General features: G+C 42.3%; 1 protein-coding gene across 1 annotated transcript in view; it reads right to left on the bottom strand.

Annotated features, from left to right (window-relative positions):
• zcchc24 (zinc finger, CCHC domain containing 24) overlaps positions 1–14,212 on the bottom strand; it is a 29,426-nt gene continuing 15,214 nt past the window's right edge. The window contains exons 3-4 of the mRNA XM_030771870.1: positions 2,440–2,604; positions 1–227 (exon numbers count right to left, since the gene is read on the bottom strand). Coding sequence (XP_030627730.1) covers positions 114–227; positions 2,440–2,604 — 279 coding nt within the window. The 3' untranslated portion in view covers positions 1–113. The remainder of the gene's footprint in view (positions 228–2,439; positions 2,605–14,212) is intronic.

The raw sequence follows: 14,212 nt of genomic DNA, 5'->3' as shown, positions 1-14,212 counted from the left end.
TTGGTGGAGGGTGGAGGGTGGAGAGTTGGGTGGAGGGTGGGGGTGGGGGTGGTAGTGGGTAGGGACTTTGAGGAAGGCAGGAATTGGCAGCGACCCCTGTGTCCAGGAGGTTGTTATTGCACACGGCGACAGTAGTAACCCAGGACCTTGCATTTCTCACACAGGTGCTGTGGATGCTCTTTGCTCTGATCAGACACGTCCAGGCCGTCTGGCTTCTCCAAAGGCCGCTGAGAAGACAAGAATCAAACGTGACTGATAAAAGTGAAAACGTTCAGCAGACAACGCAATCTCGCACACACACACACACACACACACACACACACACACACACACACACACACTCCACACATACTCTTTGACGCGCAACGGATTAAACAGTGATTAAAAACAAGAGCTACTGAATATCCTCCACAATCGTACTTGAGTTTAACAACAGGGTGATGAGTCCCTCAGCTAAAGCTTCAAAAATCTGAGATTCCCGAAGGCCAAACATCAGGATCATTGGAGTTCAGTGTTCAGACTACTTTCTGGCAACGCGCTTTGGGTGTGTCAAAGATTTGTTTAGGACTGGTATCAACTGCGATTTTATCCTTGTAGTTTATCCAGCTCATTGGCAGTATGTCACAACCCTGAGGCTGTTTTAAACTCCACACGACTCTGGATAAGCGCGTTCAAAGTGATGGCACACAGCATGTGCCGGATTCTTTCTCCTTTGGTTATTCTGTGATTATCATCCAAGCAGACCATCGGCAAGGGGGGGGGGGGGGAGAGACTTGCATGATTTTTCTTGGAAATTATGCAAAAGATATATTTGTGAAAGCCAAGAGATTTTGGATGTTGATCGTTAACGATACCTTCGCAATCGTTTGTTTTCCCACCCATTGTTACAGGAGCGTTTTCTTTTTGGTTTTTTTTTCTTTTTTTTTTTCTTTTTTTAATCCTCTCGTTCTTTCCACAGTGTCTCACTCAGAATGTGAAGCTCATGGGCCATTGGGAAAAACGCAGCGTAGAATTAGACCAGAATGTTTGTTGAAGGGCTAAGAGCTTTGTGAGTGATAATATTAGGAGACTGGATATTTGATACGACTACAGATTAAGAACTTGGCTACAAGATCTTGACATGGCTTAATAACCAGAATCAATACCAGTTAAACAACTGGAAAAAATTTGCTTAAGCCAGAAGCTCCTGGGGTTTTTTTTTTTGTATTGTGTCTCTGCTCTTTCTCTGCTCTCATACTGTAAAGATGTCAGGCTGTTTCCCTTGGTATGCTATTAAACGTGTGAACGAGAGAGCCAGGCCTTCATATACGTCCCCCAACTGGGTTTCAGGGCAAGCACTAGCGTTTTTCTTGGGGTTTTCTTTTCTTTTTTTTTGTTTTGTTTTGTTTTTTTAGCTTTTTTTTTTTTTTTTTTTTTGGTTGTTTTTTTTGATAGTGTAGCACAGGCCAGCAGAGAGACAGTTGTATTTAATCACCTATCAGGAAGTGCTGTGGATCTAAAATACTTTGCAGTTCAGAGCTGCTGGAAACAGATATGAGCGTGAGAAAATAATAAAAACATTAAACAGGGGTTTCATTCATTTCCTGAAATCACTGTAACACAGTGAGTTAGCAGCAGTCATGTGAAAGCTCTTTGATAAAAGTGGGGTTAGCAGCAAGGCTAATAGGTTGACTGGTGGGGGGAAAAAAAATACGTTGACTGGCGTCAAGTGGATGACACCAGTTTGAGAGAGAGAGGAAATAATTGGTTTCACATGGATTTTTAAGTGAAAATACCTGAAAATAAATACCACTCTCTCAAAGCAACTCGAAATACCATTGTACTGTATCTTTTATCCTTTGTCCCAGTCTGTGGTTAAAACCAAAGTTTCTATTTAATAGCGCAGTGAATCAGAGAATATCGATCATACAGCTTCTTTTATTATATCATTACGGACAACACCTTTCTGCTTGTGGATTATGGTTATTCTATGAGATTGTTTGTATTTTTGGTCAGCCACGGGACGCTCGGCTCTCTTAAATGTTTGTATTTCCTGGAAGAGGACCTCCCCAAACAGTTCAGGGGGTATTTAGGTCAGGTGGGATCCTGGGGTTTTGAGTTTCAGGTTACAGAGGTTAGCCAGCAGGGTCTTGTGTACCTCCTCTGCTGGGCACAATATATAGGCTGTGAATTCCAACGACCTAACCCACATGTGTTCGCTCGTACAGTCTAAGGCACCAGGGAAATGTCAGATGAAAAGGTGTTCCGTGTTCTGAATGACAAGCCGGAGAAACCGAAAGTGCTGCCACATGTGCCGGAGAACACCGCCCTTTCATTCGACAACACTTTTAACTCTCCCATCTCAGATTCCACCCTAACAACATTCGTTGCATTAAAACGCGAGAAGGGTTTCCATATTGTGAGAGCGACGTTTTGCTTTGGAGTATTGCTTTGACGTACCTGTTTATGAGGATACACGTTGATGTGGCATTTGATACATTCTTGGCCCATGTTGGCCCACGAGTTGCCGCTCATCCACTTCCTCTTGCATTTCGGGCACTTGTACTCCCCAAAGCAGCGCTTCTTCCCCTGATATGGAGTCAGCCCCTCTCCTTTGGGTCGGGCCTGAAACGGCATGGCGAGACCTGTTAGAGCACGTCTGTGAGAAAGACTACCCATCTGCTCTGGTCGGACCTACAACCAGTGACTGAACGGGAAAGTCCGGACTTTAGCACTTGACGTTACCGGAACACTTTTCCCGATAAGTGTTACGTAATCATGAGTGCAGTAAAACCTGTTCTCCCGCTTCGACTGGCAAGACGTGATAAACCACAAACTTTCACCATAATGGCACATGACGCCTTATCTAGCTACATCTACATCAAGTCCACATTTTAACATTATTTCTACATGTAGCAATGCTAAGTGTGATTAGTTATTGGTGCATTATAAATGCGTGGACCATGGACACTGATCTTCCAAAGTCAAAGAAATGAAAAGGGAATCTGTGTGGAATTAATGGCTAAACAAAATCATTCCAAATGCGCATCCTAACAAACGCACCAACGAACAGAATGATGTGACGCATTGTGGACAAACGTCTCGTGTATACTGTACAGCCTCGTCTCCCACGGCAACCAACTAATCAGGTCCTCCTGTAGTTTTATGCTCTCGGTGTAACACGAACTACTAACGGTAAATTTCTATTACATTTACCGTGTATGACTACCATCTATTAAGAACTGATAAGTAGAAAATAAATAAATCGACATAAATTAACAATATTACAGAACAAACAAATCTTCTGTGTTCCAAATAAAATGTGTTGTATTCTTTCAACACACGAAATGCATGTTACGACACACTTCCCGAATGTTTTATAATTACCGGGGGGACCATGTTGGCGTTTGTACTTTGTTTTCTGAGTATTGTAAGGATAGACAGGGGCTATACGCCAAGAGCAAGAACTCACAATATTTCTTTTTTTCCCCCAATATTTTTTAGCAGAAGAGTAATTTAAAGAGAGTGAATTTATGCTGGCATCAATAACTAGGTCACTGTAACTACAAGAGAGAAAATAAAAAGACCTGTTTTCCCCACCCCCCTTTGAATGTCACAAATAAAGTCTTTATGTCATCATCAGCCAGAGACATGATTAAATAAATTGTACGGCCAAAACAAACAGGCTAAGAAGCCTTAATTTGAGTTGGTTAAACCCTGTCGCAGACAATTTTGAGCAATGCATGTAATACAAAACAAATGCCTTATTAGAAAGAAAGAAAAAGAAAAGGAAAATGTGTTTTTTCTCCATTTTCGTCCTTCTGCTGTATACCTTACACTTTATTGTACTAGCAGACAGACTCCTAAAGGTAGAGGCATGTTTGTAATGTGTTACAGATATATGGAAACATAGTGTAGAAACCACAGAACCACAGAATTTGGTTCATTAACCGTGAATTTCTTTAATGATCTTGACATTATGGTAACTGCTAACAGGATATACCATGAGCTGCCTTTTTTTTTTTTTTTTTTTCAGAAAACAACTTCTTGGCAGCTTCTGCGAAGTTTGGAGTCAAAACCACAGCTCAGCGTCAAACGCACTGCATACAAAGCATCTCGTGGAAGACTGTGATATTTTATAAGCATGTAGGCCTCCACAGACACATTAACTTTGATCTGAGCGTGCTTTCTCGCCCAGCAGTCCTGCATGCGTACGCCATTATGCTTCCTGTTCACTCGCTCATTCCTTTCCACTAAAAAAAAAAAAAGAGGAAGTATCCAAATTACCCATAAGCACAAAATGCTACGCATACCATGTAGTGTTTTTCTTTTTTTTTTTTTTAATGAGTCTAGACTTATCGAACAGTTAAAAAAAAAAAAGAAAAAAAGAAAAACAAAAAAACAGTCTTGGACCTCAGATCCTCATCTGAAGAACTCCTCTACTGGGCTACGGGTTTGTTCCCCTGTTAAGTGCGAGGATAAAACCGGAGCGTGGGGAGTTTGACGGTGTGGCGATGGAGCGGGAGATGAGGAGGAGACTAGGCAGGAGAAAGTGGAATACGTACCAAAGTGCTGCATGCACGATGGGAAGCAAAATCACCAGCAGCTGTCTTTGTCTAACCAGAGCCAGCGACATACGTCAGCCCAACATCAGGATCCAGCCTCCGCCTCAATATTAAACAATATGACTCAGACACTGTCAACAAAGCATCTTCCCCGTTGCAAGACAGCTGGAAATCATGACATCTGTGGCTGTGGCATGGCTGTAGTTCTAAAACTCTAGAGATGCATTGACGCAAGACCTCGATTCAGTCGCCCCTCTCTCGTAACGCTGGAGGTCCAGCACGGGTGGGTGGGGTCCTCGAACGGATGATAGGGAAAATAATCAAAGCAGTGACAGACCACAGTGGTACAGCATTCAGACTTTCCATTGTACGCCGTAGAAAAAGTAAAAGAAGAAAAGAAAAGAAAAAGAAAAAGAAAAAAAACCTGACCTGAAGAGAGAGAGAGGCAGGAATTTGTCAAAGAAGAGGGAGAGAGAGAGAGAGAGGGAGAGAGAGAGAGAGGGGCAGGAATTTGTCAAAGAAGAGAGAGAGAGAGAGAGAGAGAAGGAGAGAGAGGGAGAAGGAGAGAGAGAGAGAGAGAGAGAGAGAGAGGCCTGCTGTTTGTTTTGGCGTAACAATCCGGTCCGTGCTATAGAATGAAGATGTGTGGAAGATGATATGGCATAGTTTTACAGAGGCCTAGTGCCATTTCCTGTTAGGATAAAGTGTTGATGTTAGAACGGAAAACCCTTTTGTCAAATAACAATGCATCAAAACTGTGTTAAACTAAACCCACCGTATCCATTCTGATATTTCTTCATATCGTTAGTGATAAGAATCTGCAAAGGCGAACCTAACTTGATGATCGGCAACATTTGAAAATTCACAATTCTCTACAACCACTGAGAAGAAACTTAGCCACTGAGCCTCAGTATATAAAGGCCTCTATATAGCCAACAGTGCTCTGCTATGTGGCCTTGACTCCTGCCAGAATTCACACATGATATTCTGTTTACAGCACGCTGACCTATTTTGGTCGTGTTTTTAATAGATTTCAAACCAATTGAACAGATCAGCAGTGTGAGAGACATACTCTGGTATGAGGGACGTATGGATAATCCAGGGGTTGGACGTGAATGTAGTTTTCCGAGTTGGAGAATAACAGATTAAAATATGAGCTAAAAGAAAAAAGAAAAAAACCCAGTGCACGGGTCAGTAACAAACTGTTCTGTAGCATATGTCTGGAAGAACACGTTTGCCATGTAGAGAGGCTGTAATATTTGAAAATAGCTGATGAATCTGTAACGGTTGCATGACTGACTTCAAACTCTCTAACTCAGCATTACAACAACAATATTTTAACTTCAGTATTATCATGATATTCTGAAAAAAAAACAATCAGCAGAGAAAAAAAACAAACAAACAAAAACCCCCCCCCAAAAAATATCCCATGTTTTCCAGGATTCAAAAGAGCTTGGAGCAAAACAGAGCAATTCAGAATATGCTCTACTAAAAAAAAAAAAAAAAGAAAAAAAAAGAAAGAAAAAACACCCACAGCAGGAGAATGACAAACGATCAACCCAGATGCCACAATTTAAACAAATCCTGGTCCTAGCCCAGCGTGTTTTGGTTCCATGTTTACACAGCCCTCCTCAGCACAAGGCTCCAAAAGTAATGCAACCCTACCAGCCTGGCTCTCGCTCGGTGCTAACTCACCTGAGTCCTTCTGGCCGCTCGTCAAAATAAAACACTGCTTAGCAACTGACAGGCGATCGATAACTGCGACACCGAACGCAGACCTCGTGTTTGCCATATCGCTCCTAGTTTGCCTGTGTGTGTGTGTGTGTGTGTGTGTGTGTGTGTGTGTGTGTATGTGTACTCAATGTTTATTTCCATGCCTGGGTCGGCGCGGGAGAAGATAACAGAGGTTTGTTTTGTAAGACCGCTCTCTCTCCACCTCCAGGACAGAGGGTTACACGACACTGTGATTCTGAGCTGCGGCGGAAAGTAGTGCAAGCTGTGACTCATCACGAACACACACACACACACACGCACACACACACACGCACACACGCACGCACACGCACACACACACGCACACGCACACGCACACGCACACGCACACACACACACACACACACACACACTAGCACATACACATGCACACAAATACATACTGTATCCACACACAGGCCACATTTGCTTTGTCTGGTCTTTTCCAGTAAGGGTAAGTGAAGCAGCACTTCTGGGTAACCCAAAGCTAAAATACCACATACACTATCCAAGCTTGTGTCTTTTGTAATTCGGATGGTTGAGCTCTCAGTGACAAACAGCAGAAATAACACACTCCACAGAGCAGAGCAGAGAGCAAAAAGAGTTACTTCTCTGGTGCCTGCTCAGGACATTAGAGGGATGTGTCCTCACACTGTAGATCACTGGGGAGGTAAGAGAGAATGAAATGGATCTGGGCAGAACCCACCCCCCCCCCCCGTCCTCCCGCCTTTCCCTGACTCTCCAGCTGTGTTCCCTAAGGAGAGCGAAGGGGGCCCGAGTCCAGCCGATCTTCTAACAGAGCCAACCTCCCTGTGACAGGACAAATACCACAGCCCCACAGTCATCACTCACAGCTGGAAAGAGCCCTCCAATCAAGGCCTAGAGGACTGATGTTGGGGGCAAGGGGGCAGTTAGGTGTATGTGTGTGTGTGTGTGTGTGTGTGTGTGTTGGGGGTCGTGGGTTGGGGGGAGGGGGGGGGGGGGGGGGGGGTTGATGTGTTCCATACCAGTATAACACAAGAAAACGCTAAAAACCTAAAAACCACCCAGTAAAAAAACACCACCTGCCCAGCAGTTATAAGTTTATGAAAGTGGGAAAGTGAGAGGCACTATAGTGAATGGTTCAATTCAATGCGGAACCCTCATATCATACCGTGATATGGCCAAGTCTCCTTGGCTGAAGCATGTTATCAGATGTTCTTTAATGTTAGACAGACAGAATTCCAAGATAATCTGTGAGACACAGGAGAGGTACATGAAAGAGTCTCCTTCAAAATGTTCGGAGTCACAAACTCAAACAAGCAAAAAATCAGGCAAGCTAGCTCTGAAATTCCAAGAGCACAGCAAAGATGCATGTATTGACTTGATATCATATGTCAAAGCAAGACAACATTTTTGTTAACAACAAGTCAAATACTTTATATTTATTTGTTTAGAAGTTCAGAAATTGATTTCAAAATGCTCTTTTTTTTAAAAAGCTTATTCAGTCATAAATGTGTCTTTTTGGGTTTTTTTTTTTTTTGGTTTGGTTTTCATTTGCTCTTAACAGAAACATGCCTTTTAATGGTTAACAGGCTGTTTTTCAACACTACGGAAGATAGACAGGAATGTTTGAGCAGGGCAGTCATCCTGCTTGAAAAATTCTTGGTGGTAATTTCACAAAACCACTTCTCTGGACTCCACTAAGAATTTTGGTTTTGTTAGGAAATGCACATCATCTTTTTGAGGCAGAGGAGGGTGAAAGAGGCTCCACAAATCCGAGGACACTTTCTTTCAGTTGCACAAACAGATGTGGTGAATAAGGATCCAACAGAAAGTGTGGTGCATGAAGATTTTGACAAATCACTGAAACCGAAAAGAATCTAGCTAGCTTAGGGGTAACATATACAGCCACATCCTCGTCAAAAAACGCCTTTTTTTATGACTTAAGAAAACAATTCCGCTGAACAGTGATTTTGCAAACCATAATTTGCACGTCATTATACAAGAAAAAAAAAGATATTTAAAGGCCAACAAAGTGCCAATAAAGACCAAACGCCATTGCCTTGACTTGGGAGTGAACTTGGAATTGAACAGGGCAACAAGAGGTAAACATACATCTTCCCCTGAAATTCCAGACTCTTCCTTTTTTTTTTTTTTTTCCGCAAAAGCTAATCCAGGCGATGATTATAATTCTGTTTGTCTGTTCTTCTCAGTATTACAGCATATACCTCGAGCGTGTAAACAGGTCGAGGAGGCCGGCTCGTGTTCAGCAAAGGCTGAAGAGTCGGAATGGCGGCGCGGAGAGTCCGGGATGAAGCGGAGTACTGTTTGGGGCTCGCAGTCATCGGCCGAACCACGGCCAAGACAGGGGCCCGCAGATGGCCTGCCCCCCGCCCGACTCACACACAGCGCCGACACTGTCGCCTTCGTCAGCTGCGTCTGTGTGTCCACTCTTTCTCTCTAACCCTCTCCCGGTGATTTCCGGAACACTCTGGCACAACCCTGGTCTAATGCAAGCATTCCAGTCAGGTGCAAGAGGGGCGTTGTTTCTTAATTCCCGTTTAGCACGGCTAAATGAAGTCAGTGTTTCCTTAGGTCTCCCACCCCCCCCCACCCACCCACCACCCCCTGTTCTTTTTAGTGGGTGCAGCTGTCTCTCTCGTTTTTTGTTTTTTTTTTCCCCCCTTTTTTTTTTTTTTTTTGTGCACTCGTAAAAGAAAGACGCTACCGAAGAAACTGACAAGGAGGAACAGGTGTGCGGGTAAATGATAAATCTGAGCTTTCACAATGCCTCTATGTTTGTAAAAACAATCCCCCTGAAGGCAAGGGAGTTAGACACACTAAGAGGCCTCACATGTAATAAGGCCCCCACTGAGCAGCAAGCTGAGCTAGCACCAGCAGAATACAGCTCTCACATGCTGACCTGGGGTCTGTCTTAAATTTATGTTTAATAGCAGGTATTAGGGAGAGTTGTTGGGAGAGCTGATATCAGATCAGGTCTTCATCTGAAAGCTACATAGCAGACTGCAGGCTGAACCTGAAGGCTGAGACAGTAAGAAGCAGAAAAGTTATTACACTAGTCAGAAATTGTTATATACAGGAAACCATGGCAGATAACTAAACTATAAATTATAATAATTTTGTTACATCAACTCAGACATGGCGCAGAGTCAACATCTTGATAAATTTTAATCAGATAACTCAGAGGTTTACTACATTTAGTGAATCTCCTTTGTGTATGTTAAACACTACACTATCAAGGACAAACAGAACGCTAAGATTTGGTGAGAAATATCCCCGATTCCAAATTTCTCACTTTGTAAGTTCTGCATGCCAAGTGGTCATTAATAATCAGTTTTGAAAAACACAGCAAAAATTTTGGCCCTTTCGTTCTTTTCGAGGTTATTACAAAGCAAAAGCCGTGTTTTCCAAGTATTCCAGATAGGCCTGGACAGCTTCCTGGTTCCTGGCGTAGGCCCTGGGAGTTTGGCTGCTCCCCCCCAACCAGCATCTGGAAAGCATCAGCATAAACAAAGGAGGCCTCCAATTCGGAGCCCCTCATCCAACTCCCATGGGACCCAAGTCAGGAGAACATAAGAGTACCAAACCCACCAGATACAATGTGCTGAATTACCACCTCCAACCCCCCCCCCCCCCCCCCCCCCCCCCCCCCCCCACCCCCACCCCCACCCCCCACCAAAAGAAAAAATATACCCAACTCAACTTTCTCCTAATCTCTGTTTAGCTTGGCTAAATGTCAGAGGAGATAGATTTCCCGTTATGCCAAAAGACACAGAGAGCTCGCATTTGGTTTCTCGTCAAGACTCCAATCTCCGATTGTTTACGTAGATAATTAGCTGTGGGTCTTTTGATTAAGCCTCTAATTATTCAACAGAATCCTACGGTTGCGTGTGAGCTGTGGAGATTCACTGGAAAACGCACCACGGCAAAGTTCTTCGTAGACACCTAGTAAACATCCAACTATGCAAGCTCCTCTTTCCATTTTCTACTTATTATGAAAAACAATAGATTATTAGATTATCAGATCACGTAAAATTACAAGGATTCCTGATCTTATTTTTCCATAGCAACACAAGGCCATTAAATGCGGTTGGGATTTTTACAGTTTACATTTGCGGGGAAGGGGGGGGGGGGGGAGTGGTTTGATGACTTGCTTGAACATGTTCTGTTACAGGCAGTGGGTGCTGGCATTTCATGGATTCCAGACTAATATAGAAAGCTCAACCCCATATGTACCACAGGATACAAAAGCAAGAAGCAACATAAGCACACTGGCTCTTCACTGGACTGGGACAAATGTGGAAGAGGGAAAAGCTAGCGCCATCCTAAATCAAGTGGCTGAACACACACCAGTTTACTCATACAAATTTATTTATACACTGAGTTTGTCAAAAATGTTGGCCTCTGTTAAGGACAAGAAATGTCACAATCTTCCTTGATACACAAGTCCATAAACTGCTATGCTGGAAAGCCTGACTGGACAAAGGCAGGCCTTGCATCAGCACTGATTTAGTCCGTGGGCAGCTGCTCTTTCGGGGGCATAACTGCTGCGATAAGCACTCTTATTATGCACACTGGGGCTAAATATAAACATCACAGTTACACAATCAATGCCTCAAGATTTCTACTCTCTTTCCTCTTAAGGAACAGAAAAAGAAAACTTTCTATACCAAGTCTATACTCCTTGGCTTTTGTAATATAATAAAAAGAATATTTGGTCTATCTACGTTTGCACTTGTTAATGTTGCCATCTTACTAATATAACAATGATATACGAGGTATAATAATTATTTCTGCAATATACTTATTATAGCTGGTATGTACAAATGCTCAACTAATGCACTTATGTAACTGTGTTATGAATACCATACTAAGGGAGCCAATCAAACTTTTTTTATATATATATATATATTTTTAAAAAATATTTTATATGTTGTGTGGCTATATTCATATAATAGCTATACACATCACAGGTATCAATTTATCTGCAAGGGTGCCCGATTACTGAGAAATGATGAAATGACAAAGAATTTAAAAAAAACATAGATAGATAGATAGATAGATAGATATACATATATATATATATATATATGGGATCACTTTCTGAAAATATGGTGGAACAGTCGGTAAACACTCTCAGAGCATTGAAACAACATGGACATATGGGTTATGGCCTCTGGGTTGAAGGTCAAACACAGAATTATAAATAGCAAAGATTTAAACAGAGGAGCGGCAAAGCTTGAGACAGTGGGACGGCTCTGTATGTGGACTCAGTGCGTTTAGCTAGGATTTCACACGCTGGATGCTTCCCAAAGCATCTAGTTTACGAACAATTTCCAGAAACTTTCCAAACCATGTAATTTAAATAATGATCCTATAAACCACCAGAATTTTTTCAAAACATTCTCCCAAAACACACAACAATAGTGTATGGCAAACGAAACGCAAGGCCCAACAGGAACACGTACACTGGACACTGACTAATATAACATGCAGTAAATCAGTTCTTGGAAAAGAACAATTTTGTGATTTATTGGCAGTAAAATTACATTTAGTCACAGCAACAAATGGAGAAGTTATTAAGAGGTCACAACGCTTACACTGCCCCTCCCTGTCCCAGTTTTAACCAGAAAACTTCTCTCTGTGGATGAGTGACTTTAATCTGAGTACGGTTCAAACCACACATGTATCACATCAAATCATGACCCCAAATTCAGATCAAGACAACTGGATCTATATCAGTCAAAAAAAAAAAAAATGTGAAAGGAAACCTGGAGGGGAATGTTCTGAATTCAAACTGTAATTCTCCTCCAAACTCACATATCTCACTTCAGTTTAAACAAAAATATTAAAACCTCAACTCAGAAATAATCGCTCATCTCAGCGACACTGGTATTAAGGTCATTAGTGGTTTTCTGTCCATTTCCCCTTACAAATACAATGAGGAAATACCATCTCAAACCAAACAGCAGCTCTGCCTGGCCAAGGGAGGGTGACTGGGAAGGCATATCCACGGGCTAGTGTCAGATTCACCGTGAAGCTGCCGTGTGAGCGGACATTTATCTCTGCCTTCATATAAGTACGCTGAAAGGCAAATAACTGACAAACTGCTGATATTTTTCATGAGGGCTTAGCAAACATAAGTATAATTTACACTGTTTTTTCTTTTGTTTTGTTTTTTTCAAAATTAGCGCCAAAGCAGTGGTTACTTCTGTCTCTTTTTAAGCGCTTGCTATTTTCAAGCATACCAAAAAGTGAAAGACAAAGACATTACAGTTAAAATCAAGACGGAGAAGAAAAAAAAAATCATCCTTGAGTGCGTCTATGACCACCGCGTAAAAACAGCGTGCCTGGTTTGGTGTGTGCCCTTATTTGCCAGGCATTTTTGGCACCGTTCCTCCAATGACTCCTCATCATGACTTAGCAAGTACTCACAGAGGCTAATGGTGTCTTTCAGTACTAAACTGAGTCACTGTGCTATTCTTGTATGGCCCCGTATGAAGAGACTTTTATTTTGGAGAGACCTGGAAGTGAGAGACGCACCTCACCATAAACAGAGTCGTAACGGTCAGTTAGTAGGTCAGTGTCTAAAGGCCTAAACAGATACGGATACTGGAACGCTACAACTGCTTGGCATTTAATTCAGATGTACTGATCGGTGTGTCTTACGTTGATCTGAAGGTATTTCTGATTCTTGCATAAAAAGATGAAAGCCAGTGTCAGCCATCAAGTCAAATGAGTTTTGGCAAAAGTTGTACACCTTGTCAGTGACATGTTCTTCACTTCAGCCATTCTTAAGTCAACAATATTTGGGCTTGGTTTCAGCACAGTCGTCACTGCCATGAAATCATTTCAGAGCTTTTCCACCTTGCATCTGAAACTTTTCCGGCATATAGTTTTGAAGTATAGTTTCGAAGAAGGACAAGAACTGGAGGCATCCGTGAGGCTATTTTATCTGCCTGCTGAATCAGTACCACTCGTTAACAGACAAGAGTTCCCAGCAGTTTGTCAGGTATCACGTGTGTGTGTTCCCCTCTGCAGAAAAGAGAGCAGGGGATAAACAAGTTCTCAGACGGTGCTATTACTCAGATATTAACACCTCAAACATACCTTGCTGTTGGCGCACTTTGGGAGAGAAGAATGCAGCTGCGAAGTAAACACGCTGAAGCGAATGTGCTGGAGAGGAGAGAGGGGGGGCGCGTTCAACGATGTTTAGTCTTCTCTCAGGCACTCGAGTGCCGTCAAACTCGACGTCACCTCGCGCGGAGGTTACGGGAAAAAGACGTCACCGATCCCGCCGTCTTTGGCCGCGCAGAGCCGATCAGCTGATTACGTTTTTAGGCGTGTTGAGCGTGCTTCCCAACGGCTGGGGCATGTCAGGCAACGCTGGGAACACTACAGCTAACGTATTTTGTGAAAGGGGGGGTAGGGGATGTAAAGTAATTGCTCCTCAGTTTATGAGTTTATGGAAAATCGTCGTATTACATTTGTCAACACTTTCTAGTCTGTATTTTTTTTCTAAACTGTGCTATTCAGTTTGCAAAGATCATACATAAAACTGAAAGAATAAGACAGGCTCTATTGGGATTTCATTTATAAAAAGTATAATGATTTGTGTTGGCCCGATGTAGACTGTCTAGAATGTGCTCTTATAGCAGTAACATATTAGGGTGGAAAGAGGGTTTGGGTTTAGCCTGAGTTTTCTGACAAACTTCAATATCATGAAAACACTCCATTTTGTGAAACCAAAAGTGTTTTTAAAGAGAATCTTTACTATCTTTACTCCTTTTTTCAGTTATAGTAACAGTTAAAATAAATCTGGTCTGCTTTTTGAGTTTTCCTGGTTTATAAATAAGTGTGTCACCATTTATATCCAAAGTAATGAAAAACTAAAATTCCTCCCAAACAAACCA

The sequence above is a fragment of the Chanos chanos genome, chromosome 4 (genome assembly GCF_902362185.1).
Source record: "Chanos chanos chromosome 4, fChaCha1.1, whole genome shotgun sequence".
Classification (NCBI taxonomy): domain Eukaryota; kingdom Metazoa; phylum Chordata; class Actinopteri; order Gonorynchiformes; family Chanidae; genus Chanos; species Chanos chanos.
The sequence above is the reverse complement of the archived record's forward strand: the minus strand, read 5'-3'. Positions and strand labels throughout refer to the sequence as shown.